Source organism: Carcharhinus amblyrhynchos, chromosome 11 (genome assembly GCF_965287045.1).
Source record: "Carcharhinus amblyrhynchos chromosome 11, sCarAmb.v2.hapA, whole genome shotgun sequence".
In the NCBI taxonomy this organism is placed as follows: domain Eukaryota; kingdom Metazoa; phylum Chordata; class Chondrichthyes; order Carcharhiniformes; family Carcharhinidae; genus Carcharhinus; species Carcharhinus amblyrhynchos.
Window position 1 is genome coordinate 79,764,976 of NC_137334.1, and position 15,617 is coordinate 79,780,592.

At 44.4% G+C, this 15,617-nt stretch overlaps 1 protein-coding gene across 39 annotated transcripts in view; it reads right to left on the bottom strand.

The window, feature by feature from the left end:
* The window catches only part of neb (nebulin), a 283,417-nt gene that overhangs the window by 222,368 nt on the left and 45,432 nt on the right, over window positions 1–15,617 (bottom strand). For all 39 annotated transcript variants that reach the window (XM_080199424.1, XM_080199416.1, XM_080199415.1 and 36 more), the window contains 7 exons: window positions 15,366–15,473; window positions 13,935–14,033; window positions 11,492–11,596; window positions 8,953–9,060; window positions 5,060–5,371; window positions 1,373–1,579; window positions 206–310 (listed from right to left, as the gene is read on the bottom strand). In XM_080199424.1, coding sequence (XP_080055550.1) covers window positions 206–310; window positions 1,373–1,579; window positions 5,060–5,371; window positions 8,953–9,060; window positions 11,492–11,596; window positions 13,935–14,033; window positions 15,366–15,473 — 1,044 coding nt within the window. The remainder of the gene's footprint in view (window positions 1–205; window positions 311–1,372; window positions 1,580–5,059; window positions 5,372–8,952; window positions 9,061–11,491; window positions 11,597–13,934; window positions 14,034–15,365; window positions 15,474–15,617) is intronic.

Consider the following 15,617-nt stretch of genomic DNA (forward strand, 5'->3'; position numbering starts at 1 on the left):
GTGTGGGAAAAACAGGATCCATGCTCCATCCATTATTCCCCACCCCGGGCTCCATCTATGAACAGAAGTGGAACAGAGATTGCGAAAGGACAATGAACACAAGCCTGATTCACCAATGCTATCCTAGTCCTCAAAAGGTGAATATGGGACATTCTGTAACACACCCGAGGGATAACACAAGTCGGTAAGTGGATGCGATCCTTACCTCACTGTAGTTGTGAGCGTTCCATTTAGCTTGAATGAACTCGGGAACATCGAATGGCAAAGTGTACTTGTGCTTGACCTTCTCTCCTCCTGACCTGTACAGTTTCTGTAAAGTAAAACCAGGTCAGATCCATGAACAAAGGTGACATATCTTGAGGAGAGTTTTGAAAGTAGACACTGACATCATAAGGCAGACGTGTTCAACAAGGGAACTCCAAAGAGGGGGGCCCAAAGTACCTGAAGTCGCTCCCACCAAAGATTGAATTGAGACCTCATGTGACACAAAATGTAGGTGACTGAGGTGTAAAAATCAGTTAGCGCTGAGTAGGAAATCTATTTGGTGCCATCTGTAGCATCACCCATATGTTCCACTCAGGATAAAATACTGGCCTTTCATGCTGATTCACGGCCTAGCACAAGTTGATATTCCAACTCGCCTATCGCCAGCTATCGCAGCTCCCGCAGTTAAGATGTGTTGCAGAAATGCAATGCATTAGTCATAGGGTCATAGAGTCATAGAGGTTTACAGCATGGAAACAGGCCCTTCAGTCCAACTTGTCCATGTTGCCCTTTTTTTTTAAACCCTTGAAACTAGTCTGAATTGTCCGCATTTGGCCCATATCCTTCTATACCCATCTCACCCATGTAATTGTCTAAAGGCTTTTTAAAAGACAAAATTGTACCCGCCTCTACTACTACCTCTGGAAGCTTGTTCCAAACACTCACTACCCTCTATATGAAAAAATTGTTCCTCTGGACCCTTTTGTTTCTCTCCCCTCTTACCTTAAATCTATGTCCTCTAGATTTAGACTTCCCTACCTTTGGGAAAAGATGTTGACTATCTAGCTGATCTACGCCCCTTACTATTTTGTAGAATTCTATAACCCTCTGCGCTCCAGAGAAAAAAGTTCCAGTCTATCCAGCCTCTCCTTATAACTCAAACAATCAAACGATTATGGAGGACTAGAGCTAGAAACTGGCAGAGGTTTTCCTTGCCTGAGTAAACCCTCTTCTCACTGAGCATATAGTGGCACAGGTACCAAAAACAATGGGCAGGAGCTCCTGAACCACCCATAGCTGAAGCAACATAAACAAGGGCCCAAATTCACTGGATGGAAAGTGCGACACGTAATGCAAACACTGATATATTCTGTGAAAATCTACTTACATCATTTAACTGTAGGGCATTGGTTTTAGCCAGAACCATTTCAACTGAGTCAGGCACACTGGTGAACTTGAGTTTGTCTGGATGCTGTCTGTAATTGTGTTCATCGAGTGCCTGTGCAGCTTTCTTCGCTTTCTCCATATCAATAGAACCAAGCGGACTCCAGCCAGCGCCTTTAAACCAGTTATTGTAATCAGATTTGTACAGGTTCTTTAAAGAAAAGGAGAAATAATTGTAAATGTAAACTATTACTCATGCCATCACTGCTACCAAGTGAACAGTACACAATATTACACAGGCATTTTACAAAGAGATCCTAGTTTGGGTGACAATTTTCCCAGTAATGATGATTTTGAGGCAATACCATAGAATCCTACAGTGCAGAAGTGTCAGCCCATTGACTTAGCACCAACCACAATCCCACACAGGCCCTATCCCCATAACCCTATGCATTTACCCTAGCTAGTCCCCCTGACACTAAGTGGCAATTTAACATGGCCAATCCATCTAACCTGCACATCTTTGGACTGTGGGAAGAAACGGTGGCAACAGAGGAAACCCACACAGACATATGGAGAACGTGCAAACTCCGGACAGACAGTGACCCAAGCCAGGAATCGAAGCTGGGTCACCGGAGCTGTGAGGCAACAGTGCTACCATTGCCTCACAGCCACTGTGCCACCATTTTATAATGCTATGGAATTCTTCACGGCAGTATGCGGTAAATCTTCCGAACTCTAATTCAGTGAAGAGTTTCACCAGACAAAATCTTAGGTTGTAGAATTGGCCAAAGTTTTTTGTGGAATAGAAACATATGACAATTTACAGCACAGAAGGAGGCTATACAGTTCATTGTGCCTGTGCTATCTGAGAAAAGAATATCCAGATTGTCCCTGCCTTCCAGCTCTTGGTCCATAGCCCTGAGAATGACAGGACCTCAAATATATCTAAGTATTATTAAAATGCAATGAAGGTTCTGTCTCTGCTTTCAGACAGTGAGTTCCAGACCCCATTCTGAGTGAAAAGATTACTCCTCATTTCCACCCAATTATTTTTTACCAATTACTTTAAATTTATGCATCCTGATTAGTGACCTCTCTGCTAATGGAAATAGGTCTTTCTAGGTTCCTTGTAACTTTAAAAGCATGATCAAATCTCCCTTTTGTCCAAATAGATAACCTCAGCCTATCCACTCATTCCTCATCACTAGAATCCTCCATTCCTGACAACAGACAGAATTTTCCAGCCCGTCCCTCCAGCCAGCGGGATCTTCCAGTCCCGCTGAAGCTAGCCCCCCTGCTGTGGGTTCACCGTGGCAACGGAACAGGTAAAGCAGACATGAACTACGGCTGGTGTTCTGCGACTTGCACCTTGCGGGCAGAACCCATCGGAGTTGCACAGCTGAGCACAGCCCCTCTGGGGGAGAGAGGGTCATAGTCAGACAATACCCCTGGCATTTCGACCCAGTGCCTGGTGGGGTGTTGCATGGGGGTGGGGGGGGAACATTCCATTCCCATGTGGGGGGAGGAGGTACTCCATAGTCATGTTAGGTGCCAGAGTTTCATGGGGGATGTGCTGGGGAGAAAGGGGGTGCTTGCCATCAGCGTTGGGGAGGGGGGGTGTTGGTGGGATGCTGGGAGGAATGGGTGATGGGGGTGATTTCCATGTGGTGGGTGGGGGGGTGGGGGGAGGGGGTGAGGGTGTTAGCATGTGTAGGGATTGTTCCTATTTTTATGTTTTAAATCCAGGCACCTTCCAATGTTTTTGCAAACCTAAGGTGTTGGTGGAACAGACTCAATCAGAGCCCACCCTGCCAAAGTTACCTTGGCGGACTCGCACCTTAATATCTTCTCGCACTATACGACTAAAAATATAATGGAGGAAGCTGCCCTTGAGGCCAAAGGTTTCCCTCCGATCTTTCCCACCCACTGCACCACTCTGCAAACAAACATCTGAAAATTCCACAGGGGCTGGTGGCTGAGGTTTCCTGGTTCCATCATGGTGGGACTTGCCTCGGGGGATTCAGTGGCCCAGTGGGCAATCCCGGAAGCATGCCAGCCTGGAAATTCCTGCCCAGAGTCTTTGATCCTCATCTCTGTAATCTCTTGCAGCCCTACAACCTCTAAGAGCTCTATCTTTCTCCAGGTCTGGCAGAGTACATCCTGATTTCTATCATCTCAGTCATGCCTTAAGATGGGCAATCCCTAAGCTCTGGAATTGTCTCCGAAACCTCCCCAACTGTCCACCTCTCTTTCTCCTTTTAAGTCTTTTAAGATGGTTTGAAGGGAGTACAAACTATCTGACTGGTCAAACTTTTGATCACCGTCCTAATCTTCTATGTGTGGTTTGGTATCCAATGTAGGGTAGAATTCTCCCCAAAAAATTCTGTGAGTCAAATTTGCCTCAAAACTGGAGTAATTCGTACATTTTTTTTCAAGTTCAGAGAGAATCTACCACACTCAGCACACTGCAGAGGCCATCAGCATGAATATCATTTAATTTCAGAGGATAGGGTCTATTCCTGCTGGAGTGGCTGAAACCATTGTGCTGAGTGGGCCATTGCGCGTGCGCTGATCTGTCAGTGCTGAGATCAGCACATGCGCAGTGGTCCCACACTGGCAGTCTTCCAATTGCTGGCCAGCTCGATCACTGGCCAGGCCTGCGCCCCCCTGCAATGCAGGCTCTCTAACCCCCACCCCTCTCATGCCCAGATCACTGGCCCTCAAATCATTCCCAGGCCCAGCCCCAACTCTCTGCCTCTCGGCCCGCTGCCATCTCCAGCCTCCTCCACCTCTGACAGTAACACATCGCCCCCACAGTCCCGATCCACCCCCTGCAGTGGGATGGGAGAATCATGGCCGTTGTCTTTTAATGCTTCCATGAAATGCTTTGGGATACTTTATCTAACTACAGGTGGTGTAGAAATGAAATTGTAATGTCGATTGAACTTTGTTGACATCTTGATTAGCTCAGAGTTATTCAAGAACTAATTTACCCATCTCTACAAATTCCCCTCATTATGATTTGACTCTCATGAGCAATATTCATGAGAACATAAGAACAAGGAGCAGGAGTAGAGAATCAAACCCCCTTCTTGCTTGCTTCCCATAATCCTTCATCCCACTACTAATTAAAACCGATCTATCTCCTCCTTAATTTTGTTCAGAGTTCTGACATCCACTGTACTCTGGGGTAGGGAATTCCTCGTCACGACCCTTTGAGTGAAGAAATTCCTCCTCATTTCTGTTTTAAATCTGTCCCCCACTTAATCTAAAACTATGGACTCTTATTCCAGAATGTCCTACAAGGGAAAACAAGTCTGTCCTCTCGATCCCCTTAAGCATCTTCTGTACCTCAATTAGATCTCCTCTCATTCTTCTAAACTCCAGCGAGTATAGGCCTAAACTGCTCACCCTCTCTTTATAAAATGAGTCCCGCATCCCTGGAATCAATCCAGAAAACCTTCTCTCAAACACCTCTTCACACATTCACAACTTTAAGCAATTTCAGAAGCTATGGTTTTCAAGTTCTCTGCTATTTGATCCATAACCGCCACCCCCCCCCCCCACCTCTGCTGCCAACACATGTTGCCAACTGAGGCAAGCTGAAGTGTTGAAGAATGGCCATCTATTGATTGATCCCTGCCATGTCCACCACAGAGAGAAAACAAGAATGAGTATTATGACTTACATCGCTTTGTATGTTCATCATGTTCCTGGACAGCTCCAAGCTCATAGCGTCTGGCAGGTATGTGTAGTGGTGGATTGGATGTCTGTAGTTGGTGTTGCTAGCCACTTCTTGGGACTTCTTGGCAGCAGTGATGTTAATCATGTCCAGTGGTGTGTGATATTTGGTCTTGAGTTTCTCATAGTCTTTTTTGTATTCACGTTCAGATTGCATCTTGGCCACACGCATGGAATGGACCAGTTTAGGGTCATCCTGGAGGCTCTGGAAGCCAACATGTTTGCCCTTTGCTTCTTCGTAAGCTTTCTTATATTTCACCTGTAAAATAATTGTTCAATGTTAAAACATAAACACACAGTAGCTGGGCAAACCTGCCAATAGAAAATAAGTACATGAAAAGATAAAAGTACCAAGAGCCATGGGTCATTGTAAGCAATTGTTGGTAATGGTGGGTTTTTACACCCCCCCGCCCCCCACACTCTACATCATGTTTTGCGATTCTGGAGGTTGCTTACCATTAGCCTGGCGCCCTGGCACTGCCAACAGGACACCAGGCAGTGCCAAGAAGTGGGGTCTAAGGGAGGAGTAGGGCCTGAAGGGCCGGAGGCTAAGAAGAGTCAGAGGGAGCTGCGCACTCTAACCAGGAATCAGTCAGGATGGTGATCAGCTGGGATGCGAGGGTTATCAGGTTGGCGATCGGCCAGGAGTGAGGGTCAATCGGCCGAGGAGAGGTGGATATTGGGCCATGATCAGCCGAGTGGGTGAGGGGGTATCAGGCCAGTGATCGCCCATGGAGGGTGGGGGGGATATCGGAGGCGATATCTGGGGTGGGGGGTGTGTCAGGGCAATATCTGGGTGTGGTGGGCATCTGACGGATCTCTCATGTTCTGTGTACACTTGTGCTTGAGCAATGGCGTCCTCTAGTGGTGAGCAGCCAGCTTTCAGGCTAGAATCAACTGTCCACTCTGCTTACTGGCATGAATCACACTTTGCCTCTTTTTTGCACTAAGTGGCATCAGATCATGTCTGAAAGCTCGCAGAAAAAATGGACGCAATTCTCTGTCGTTTTCACAATCATTCGGCACTTAGAAATTTTTTGGTCACCTGTGGCTTTTGCATTGAAGGTGGCTTTTCAAATAATGGCCTAAGATGCTAATATGGAATATCCTTATCAGTAGTGTTCAAGCAGCATTAGCAATAAAGTTAGAATAGAGGATAAAACATTTTCATTACAGCTGTAATCCCCTTTTAAAAAATAATGTTTAACTAAACTGGTGTCATATGCAAGGTATTTCTTCAGCTTGAAATTTCACTTTGATTAAAATAATTTATTGAACAATTTGAACAGTGCCACTACAGAAAAATACAGATATTAGGCAGTGTTTCTTTTGTCCTTTGCCTCGATGGTATACTGGATTGATGGTTCTGTGGAATAGTATCAAATCACAGGGCAGAATTTCACACTACCTTGCCTGGGGGATGGTTGGTTGGAAGTGAGGTGGGGCCATAAAACTCAAGATGACCTTCCCACTGGTAAAACTCTCCACAATTTTATGGTAGGACGGGGGAGGCCTAGATTGGCTCACCAGCCCTTGCCTTAATTGAGGCCCTTAAGTGGCCAATTAATGACCACTCAATGACCATTTCCTGCCTGGAGGGAAGAGTTCAGGGGCAAAGGAAAAGATTGAAAAGTGATCCTACTCAGGCCTCTGGTGGAAAGTGGGAGAAGGGAAAGGACACTTCCATCATCACCCTCCTTTCAACATAGGCTTGCCCTGCTCTGGATGATCACATAATTACTCTTCGTGTACCTTCACATGGAAGAGGAATTTGAAAGCAAAGTGCCTCTATTAGAAAAGAACTGGATATTTTCCCTTTTTTATCAGGAGCATGGCACATCAGAAGATATGGAATGAGTAAAGGTTACTCATTAAGTAAAGATTGCTTAGCCCATTAAGTCCATTCTATCCAGAGACCATAGCCCAGGATTTCCTTGGAACTCTTGACGGCAGTACAGTGGAAATGCCTTATAATCTCAGATTTTGCCACACCTGTGGAAAGGTTACAACTACTGATCGTAAGTAACCCCAAGGAAATTCTAGGCTCACACCTGTTCAGTCTATCTAATGGTCTGGACAAACTGGACATGGGAAGGGCATTTATCTTCTTGTGGGTGGTCATTATTTTAAAATTAGGAGTTGCCCTTTTAGGACAAGTTATTTTCTCCAGAAAGCTGCGTGACTTTGGAACACTACCTCAGAAGGCAATGGAAGCAGGTTCATTGAAAATTGTTTTAAGCCAGTGGTAGATAGAGTCTTATTAGGCAAAGGAAATCAAAGGTTATTGGATGGGAATGTGGAATTCAAAACACAAACAAATCAGCCACGATCTTATTGAATGGCAGAACAGGCTTGAGAGGCCGAGTGGCCTACTTCTGCTCCAATTTCATACGTTTGTTTGGACAGCTTCTTCCCACGACTGCCTGTTGATCCTGTATTTCATGGATCACTAACACTATTCCCTGTGTTAGTCATAGAGGTTTACAGCATGGTAACAGGTCCTTCAACCCAACTTGTCCATGCCATCCTACTTTTTTAAACCACAATGCTAGTCCCAATTACCCACATTTGGCCCATATCCCTCTATACCCATCTTACTCATGTAACTGTCTAAATGCTTTTCAAAAGACAAAATTGTACCCGCCTCTACTATTATCTCTGGCAGCTTGTTCCAGACACTCACCACACTCTGTGTGAAAAATTGCCCCTCTGGACTCTTTTGTATCTCTCCCTTCTCACTTTAAATCTATGCCTTCTAGTTTTGGATTCCCCTATCTTTGGGAAAAGATATTGACTATCTAACTGATCTATGCCCCTCATTATCTTATAGATCTCAAAAGATCACTCCCAAGTCTGCTACACTCCAGGGAAAAAAGCCCCAATCGAAATAGCCTCTCCTTATAACTCAAACCATAAAGTCCCGGTAGCATCCTAGTAATTTTTTCTGTGCTCTTTGTAGTTTAATAATTTTCTTTCTATAATAGAACTGTAAACAGTATTCCAAGAGTGGCCTTACCAATGTCTTATACAGCTTCAACAAGATGTCCCAGCTCCCGTATTCAATGTTCTGACCAATGAAACCAAGCTTGCTAAATGCCTTCTTCACCACCCTGTCCATTTGTGACTCTACTTTTAAGGAGCTGTTAATCTGTATCCCTCGATCTCTTTGTTCTATAACTCTCTCCAACACCCCACCATTAACTGAGTAAGTCCTGCCCTGGTTTGATCGACCAAATCACCTTGCATTTATCTAAATTAAACTCCATCTCCATTCATCAGCTCACCGGCCCAGTTGATTAAGATCCCACTGGAATCCTAGATAATAATCTTCACAATCCACTGTGCCACCAATCTTAGTGTCATCTACAAACCTATTAACCATGCCTCCTAAATTCTCATCCAAATCATTAATATGAATGACAAAAAACAGTGGACCTTGCACCAATCCCTGAGGCGCAATGCTGACCAATACCTGGTGTATTAATATTGCTATAATCCTCAATCCCCCTTCACAACAAATACAGACCCAGGTCTTTCATTAAGAATTGGCCCTATTATGGTATAGCCCTGTTTGATATAAGCGTCAAATGAAAATTGATCATATACTCTGGACACTACTCAGTTTTATTCTCTAACCTTGCATGAGGCTGGTGAATTTTATGTTCTTGGCCTACTGTCTTCTACTCATTGTCAAAGTTTAATAATGTCAACTTTATCGCTATCGTGCCTCTAATTTATCCATACCACATGACACAAGGAAAATAAACACTGACAGAATAAAATGATAGGGGGAAGACGTATAATAAAGTACAATTAAAAGTATGAACATTGTATACTTACATCACTGACGTTATGCCGGGCAGCTTTAGCAGCAATAATTGGAATAGCATCAAAAGTAAGATTATAACCCTTTTGTAAATCTTTTTTCCAGTCTTGTTTGTAGAAATTCTGCAAATGGAAATAATATTTTATTAAATCATGCCGAAAATAGTCAGAAAATACAGCGTAGAAAGAGATTCTACACTGGCTCACCCAAAGAGTATCCCACCCAGGCCCTTCCATCTGCCCTATCCCCATAGCCCTGCACATTTACCATGCCTAATCCACCTACACATCTTGGGACACTAATGGGAAATTTACAAAGACCAATCTTACTAGTTTGCACAGCTTTGATAGTGGGAGGAAATTGGAGCAGCCGGATGAAACCCACGCAGACATGGGGAGAATGCACAAACACCACACAGACAGTCACCCAAGGCTAGAATTGAATCTAAGTCCCTGGTGCTGTGAGGCAGCAGTGCTAACCACTGTACCACCATGCCACCCTTGTTGCCAAGATTTAGAACTACACAAAATTATATGAAAATAAAATGCCATTAAACAGAGCTGGCATATTATCTAGTGGGCAGTGTGTACATTGATTGAAAACATATCTTTTTCAGCTGCACTGCTGGCTAGTAGAGCAGATTATTGGTTATCACAGACCCAAACACAGATGGCAAAAGCCACTTTCTTTCAGACACATTTCCTCTACTTTTGTGCAATAAATTTAGAAATTTGAGGGATTCGTCACCAATTTTGTCATATCAAATCATTTGTCCTGGTGTCCTGACTGATCTGCTGCTGCACAGATTTATTGACATGGTCCTCAGCCTGCCTTTGCCCCACTTCGAGATGCATCTCAGGCTTCCAATTGAGAGACACTGAATGGAAAGTCAATTGTTTCCTACGAGCAAGGAAGAGAAACTTTTCATTCACTTTCAGCTGGCCATTAGTGTCAAAGTCAAGAGCAGTACCTACAGAGATCAAGGAACAGAGAAACAGGAGTAGGCCATTAAGCCCCTCGAACCTGCTCCAATATTCAGACAGATCATGGTGGATCTGTAGTTCAACCTTCCCTTTGCTCCAAATCCATAACCTAACTAACATCTGCCATTCTCAGACTGAAAACTCCAATTAGCCTGTTATCAGCAGAAGAGAAGATTCTAAATTTCTACTATCCTTTGTGTGAAAACATACTTTCTGACTTGACGCATGTTATCTCCTAATTTACCATGCGCAGTAAGTAACTGGATATTTAAGCACCAACAGAGACCCAGAGGAATGCTCCAGGGACCCAGGTTCAAATCCCAGACGGTGAAATTGGAAATTAATAAAATTCTGGAATTAAAAGTCTAACAATGACCATGAAATCATTGTTGAGTGTCGCAAAAAAAACCCATCCTGTACATTAATGTCCTTTAAGGAAGAAAATCTGCCATCCTTACCTAGTCTGGCCTACAAGTGACTATAGACCTACAACACTGTGGTTGACTCTTAGCTGCCGTCAAGGATGGACAATAAATGCTGGCCCAGTCAATGATGCCCACATTCCATGAACGATTTAAAAAAAAATCACTTAGATCTTCCTATCCGTTTCCAAAATCACTAACCCCAGGTTGCCCAGTTTTGAGGGAGTTGTAATTTTGCAACATATTTTTATATTTGGAATCGCTGGTGAAGATGAGTGTAAAATAGGTGTTGCAACAAGAGTAAAAGGGATTTATTTTGAAACTTAAGAATGTCTTTGTTGTTTTACATTTTCCTCAAATGTCTTTGGAGGATGCAGTTCCACCTGGTAGGAAGGATAGGATGGCACATTGGCATGATGGTTAGCACTGCTGCCTTCATCAACCTCCAGTACCATGGAAATGGGAAATTTCTGACCCTGGCTAACACCCCCCACAGACACCCTCCAAGACCGCCCTCCCCCCAGATCCCCAACTCACCTCCCCCCCCACCAAACCTCATTATGTGTCCAGCTCTTTTAGTGATATCCCCCGAATATTAAAGGAATAGAAAACAGTTGAAGTGTGGCACTAGGTGCTGCTATATCAAGGGGAAATGGCTCCATAGACTGCTGTTAGAATGGCTGTGAGCAGCACGGTGGCACAGTGGTTAGCACTCTTGCCTCACAGTGCCAGGAATCCGGGTTTGAATCCTGGCTTGGGTCACTGTCTGTGCAGTCTGCACATTCTCCCCGTGTCTGCGTGGGTTTCCTTTGAGTTTCCCCCCACGGTCCGAAAGATGTGCTGGTTAGATGCAATTGATCATGCTAAATTCTCCCTCAGTGTACAGGAACAGACACTAGAGTTGTTGCGACCAGGGGATTTTCATAGTAACTTCATTGCAGTGTTAATGTAAGCCTACTTGTGACACTAATAAATAAACATAAAAAAAAATTGCTTTGGCTATCATTCAAGGTGTTTCTAAAAATGTGGGTGTCACTGGCAACGCCGACATCTACTGGTCTGCTTCCTCTAGCTGCCCTGGTTTCGATACAACTGAGTGGTAGCAAAGGTGCTACTGCATTTGAACAGATCAGTTCAAAGATACTTACATCACTGGCATTAATAGCGTTGACTCTGGCCTGAATAAACTCTGGCAAATCTGGAGGATAAGTGTACTTGTGGATGATCTTCTCTCCTTTAGCTTTGTAGTTTATCTAAAATCACAAAACAAAGTACAAGAGTCTGAGACTGTGATATTGGAGAAATTATTAGCACTTTTAACTGAAGGGCAAATGCTGAGCACCTCATGAGGGAAATCTAGAATGCAGGGGCACTGTTCCAAATTAAAGGGTTTCCCATTTAATATGGAATTAAGGAGGAATTTCTTCTCTCAAAGGGTCATCAGTGTTTGGAATTCTCTACCCCAGCATCAGTGGAGGTTGGATCATTGGGTGGCATGGTGACACAGTGGTTAGCATTGCTGCCGCACAGTACCAGGGACCCAGGTTCAAATCTGGCCTTGGGTCACTGTCTGTCTGGAGTTTACGCATTCTCCCTGTGTCTGCGTGGGTTTCCTCCGGGTGCTGCAATTTCCTTCCACATTCCAAAGATGTGTGGATTAGATGGATTGGCCATGCTAAATTAGTGTAAGGGGATAAGCAGGATAAATGTGTGGGGTTACAGTAATAGGCCAGGGTGGGATAGTGGTCCATGCAGATTTGATGGGCTGAATGGCCTCCTTCTGCACTGCAGGGATTCTATATTCAAGATTGAGTCAGACATGTTCTTGATAGACAAGGGGTTCAAGAGTCACTGGGGACATATCAGATACGTATTGATAATAACAAAATACTGTGCATGTTGGAGATGTGAAATAAAGGCAAAAAGTGTCTGGGAAAACTCATCAAGTTTGATCTATGGAGAGAGAAACAGAGTTTGTTTCAAATCCAATATGACTCTTCCTTGGAACTGAATGAAAGCAGAATTGAGATGGGTTTTATGCTGTTAAATTGTAAGACATTCTCATCTATTTCCTAGCAAACTCTCAAGAGCAGCTGTGAAAGGAACATGCAAACTTTTACATCTGCATCTTCATGGTTTAAACCAGGCTTATCTGGCATGTGGTCCATGGGTCACCAGGCCTCTCTATCTAGCCTGCGGATACCATGCTCACAATGTCAATGAGTGAGTTTGAAGATTCTTTAGAGAACTGCTCCTTTAATCCCGGGTCATTTTTCTCCCACAGTTGCTGTTGCTAGGATTACAGTCTCCAATTGGAGAAGCAACTTTCCTCAGTCTGAGGCCGGAAAATAGCAGCAGCAAGTCTGCTGAGGAGACCGGAAAGTTTTCAAGGTGGGGAAAAGAGCCAAAGCACCTGCCAAGCAAGGGGGAAAGGGTTGCCAAGTTGGGGAGAATGGCTGGCAAGTAGAGGGGAAATTGGCTACCAAGCAGGGGGTGGGAAATTGGCTGCCAAACAGGGAAAAATGGCTGTCAAGCAGAAGGGAAAAATGGCTGCAAAGCAGGGGGGAAAATGACTGCCAAGCAGAGGGGGAAATTGGCTACTGGGGATGGTGGGGGGGGGGAGGGGAGAAATGGCTGCCAAGCAGGGAAAAGTGGCTGCCAAGCAGGGGGGAAAATGGTTGCCGGGGGGGAAATGGCTACCAAGCGTGGGGGGGAATGGCTGCCAAATTTGGTGCGGGGGGGGAGGATGGCTACCAAACAGGGAAAAATGGCTGCCAAGCAGGGGGAAAATGGCTGCGAAGAGGGGAGGGGAATGGCTGTTAAGCAGAGGGGGAAAATGGCTGCCAAGTGGGGGGAAATGGCTGCCAGGAGGAGTAAATAGCTGCCAAGCAGCGGGGAGGAAATGGCTGCCAAATTGGTTGCGGGGGGGGGGGGGGGGGGTGAAATGTCTACCAAGCAGGGGGGGAAATGCCTGTCAAGCAGGTGGAAAAGTAACTGCCAGGTGGGGCCAGAATGGCTGCCAGATGTAAATGCAGTGAATGCCAAATAGGGGGATAATGGTTGCCAGGCAGGGCCAGAGTGGTTCTTGACCGAGGGGGGGAAATCCCACCCTATGTCTATTCAAAATTTGCTCATCAGCCCCCAGTGAGAAAAAAATTTAAATGTGGTCCCTTGCACCAAAATGTTGGACGTGCCTGGTTTAAACAATAATGTTTAACAATAATGGCAAAACCTACATGAGTCAAGTAAGAGAATAAAGGAGAAAATATTTCAAAATTTTCCTTTTATTCACCAATCCATTCCTCGACTTCACAATTTAATACCAATCAATGTGATTTTTAAAAGTGTCAGTCACTTAAACCTGTTAGCCTTGAGCTTCTATAAATGGGAATTCTAGGAAAGAGTATTAAACACATATTACATCAGGAGAAAGACAAATATTTTTCAGATACAGCATAAATGACCAATAGTCAAGTATTTTGATTCAGCAAGTTTTAAAATTAGAAGCAAAACTTGTTTGCTTCTACAAGGTTCAAACCTTATTGCTCCTGATAAACTGAGGTAAGGGAGTAATCTAAATACTTGACTTACATCACTCCTTTGCTCTTGGTTAGTCTTTGCCAAGACAGTTTCTGGGGCATCTTCTATTGAAGTGAACTTAATGGTGGCTGGCGGCTGACGATACTTTCTCTGTGATAAAGAAATTAAGATGTTTAATGAAGAAGAAGCCATTATTCAAAGGGGATGCAATGGTGCAGTGGTATTGTTGCTAGTCTAGCCATCTAGAAACAGGATAATGCTCTGGAGATCTGGGTTCGATTCTCACCACAGCAAATGGTGACATGAGAATTCGATTTTTTTAAAAATCTCTGGAATTTAAAGATGACCATGATATTGCTGTTGATTGCCAGAGAGAAAGAAAATCATCTGGTTCAGTAATTTCCCTTTAGGGAAGGCAATCTGTCTGGCTTGGCTTACATGGAAGTCCAGACTCACAGCAAAGTGGTTGACTCTTAACTGCCCTTAGAAATGGGCAATAAATGATGGCCCAGCCAGCAATGCCCACACCCCATGAACAATTTTTTTTTTATTAGTTTTAAGTTGTTTTGTTTTGTGGTAGCATCCCTTCCCCTGAGCCAGAAGCTCCGGGTCCAAATCTCACCCAGGACTTGATTGCCAAGGAAGGTGCGTTCTCAACCTAGTCAACAGGTTGAGTGCCAATCTGCAAAATCTTTCCGATTGTAAGCGGAAAGAGTGGGAGAGACTCCGGGAGGAATCGCAGTAGGCAGTGGGAAGACTGTGGAAAGGCCTGTTGACCTCAGGAGGGATTTTCTGGTTTTGGGGCGAGCTCGGCCAGAAAATCCCACCCTTCCGGTCAGCTATGTTTGAAACATAGTGGTGTCCCTCAAGCTATAAACCTCTGGTGACTTGGTAGTGACTTGTTCCTGGAAAAACATTGCTATGGAAACAGATAGTGGGCTGGATTCTCCCACCTCGACCGCAGCTAGGATTCTCCAGTTCCGCTGCAGTGAATGAAGATTTGGCTGAGCGCCAAGTTCTCCAACTTGCTGGCAGAGGCCACGGAGCGTGAACAGCCAGGGAATTTCAGCTAATGTCTGCCTTGTGCACCTCAATGCAAGAAGTGGAACGACAACAATGGCCTGAATTTTCCAGCCATTCACACCGGCGGGATCTTCCAGTCTTGCCAATGGCACACCAGCAGGAAATGCCATTGACAAGGAAGGGACCAGAAGTTCCTGCCACCGCCCAATGGTGGATCACCTTCACCATAGCAAAACACGTGGCGCGGTGCACAGAAAGTCCCGCCAAACATGAACATAGAATGCTTCAAATGCATAATATCAAATCATATTTGCTGAGACGCATATCTTTTGACAATAATGTGATATTAAACTGACCATATGTGATTACACCACAAGCAAACTAAATAATTGTACGGTAAATTTGTTCAATGGCTGTTTTTGATGTCAAATCCAAAGATGTTTCTCTTTGGTCACCTACCTCGTTAAGGATGTCCATTGCTTTCTTAGCCTTTTCAACATCTAGGGAGCCGTAAGGAACCCAGCCAATACCTTTTTGCCAGTTGTTAAAATCTGCTTTATATTCATTCTGTTAAGAAAACACACAGAAAGGAACATTATTGATCAACAAAGAAACTGCGATTGGTGGAAGGTAAGTGATTAATGAGACTCCAGCAGTGATTTGGATATCAAAGATGTGCAGGTTTGGTGGATTGGCTGTGTTAAATTGCCC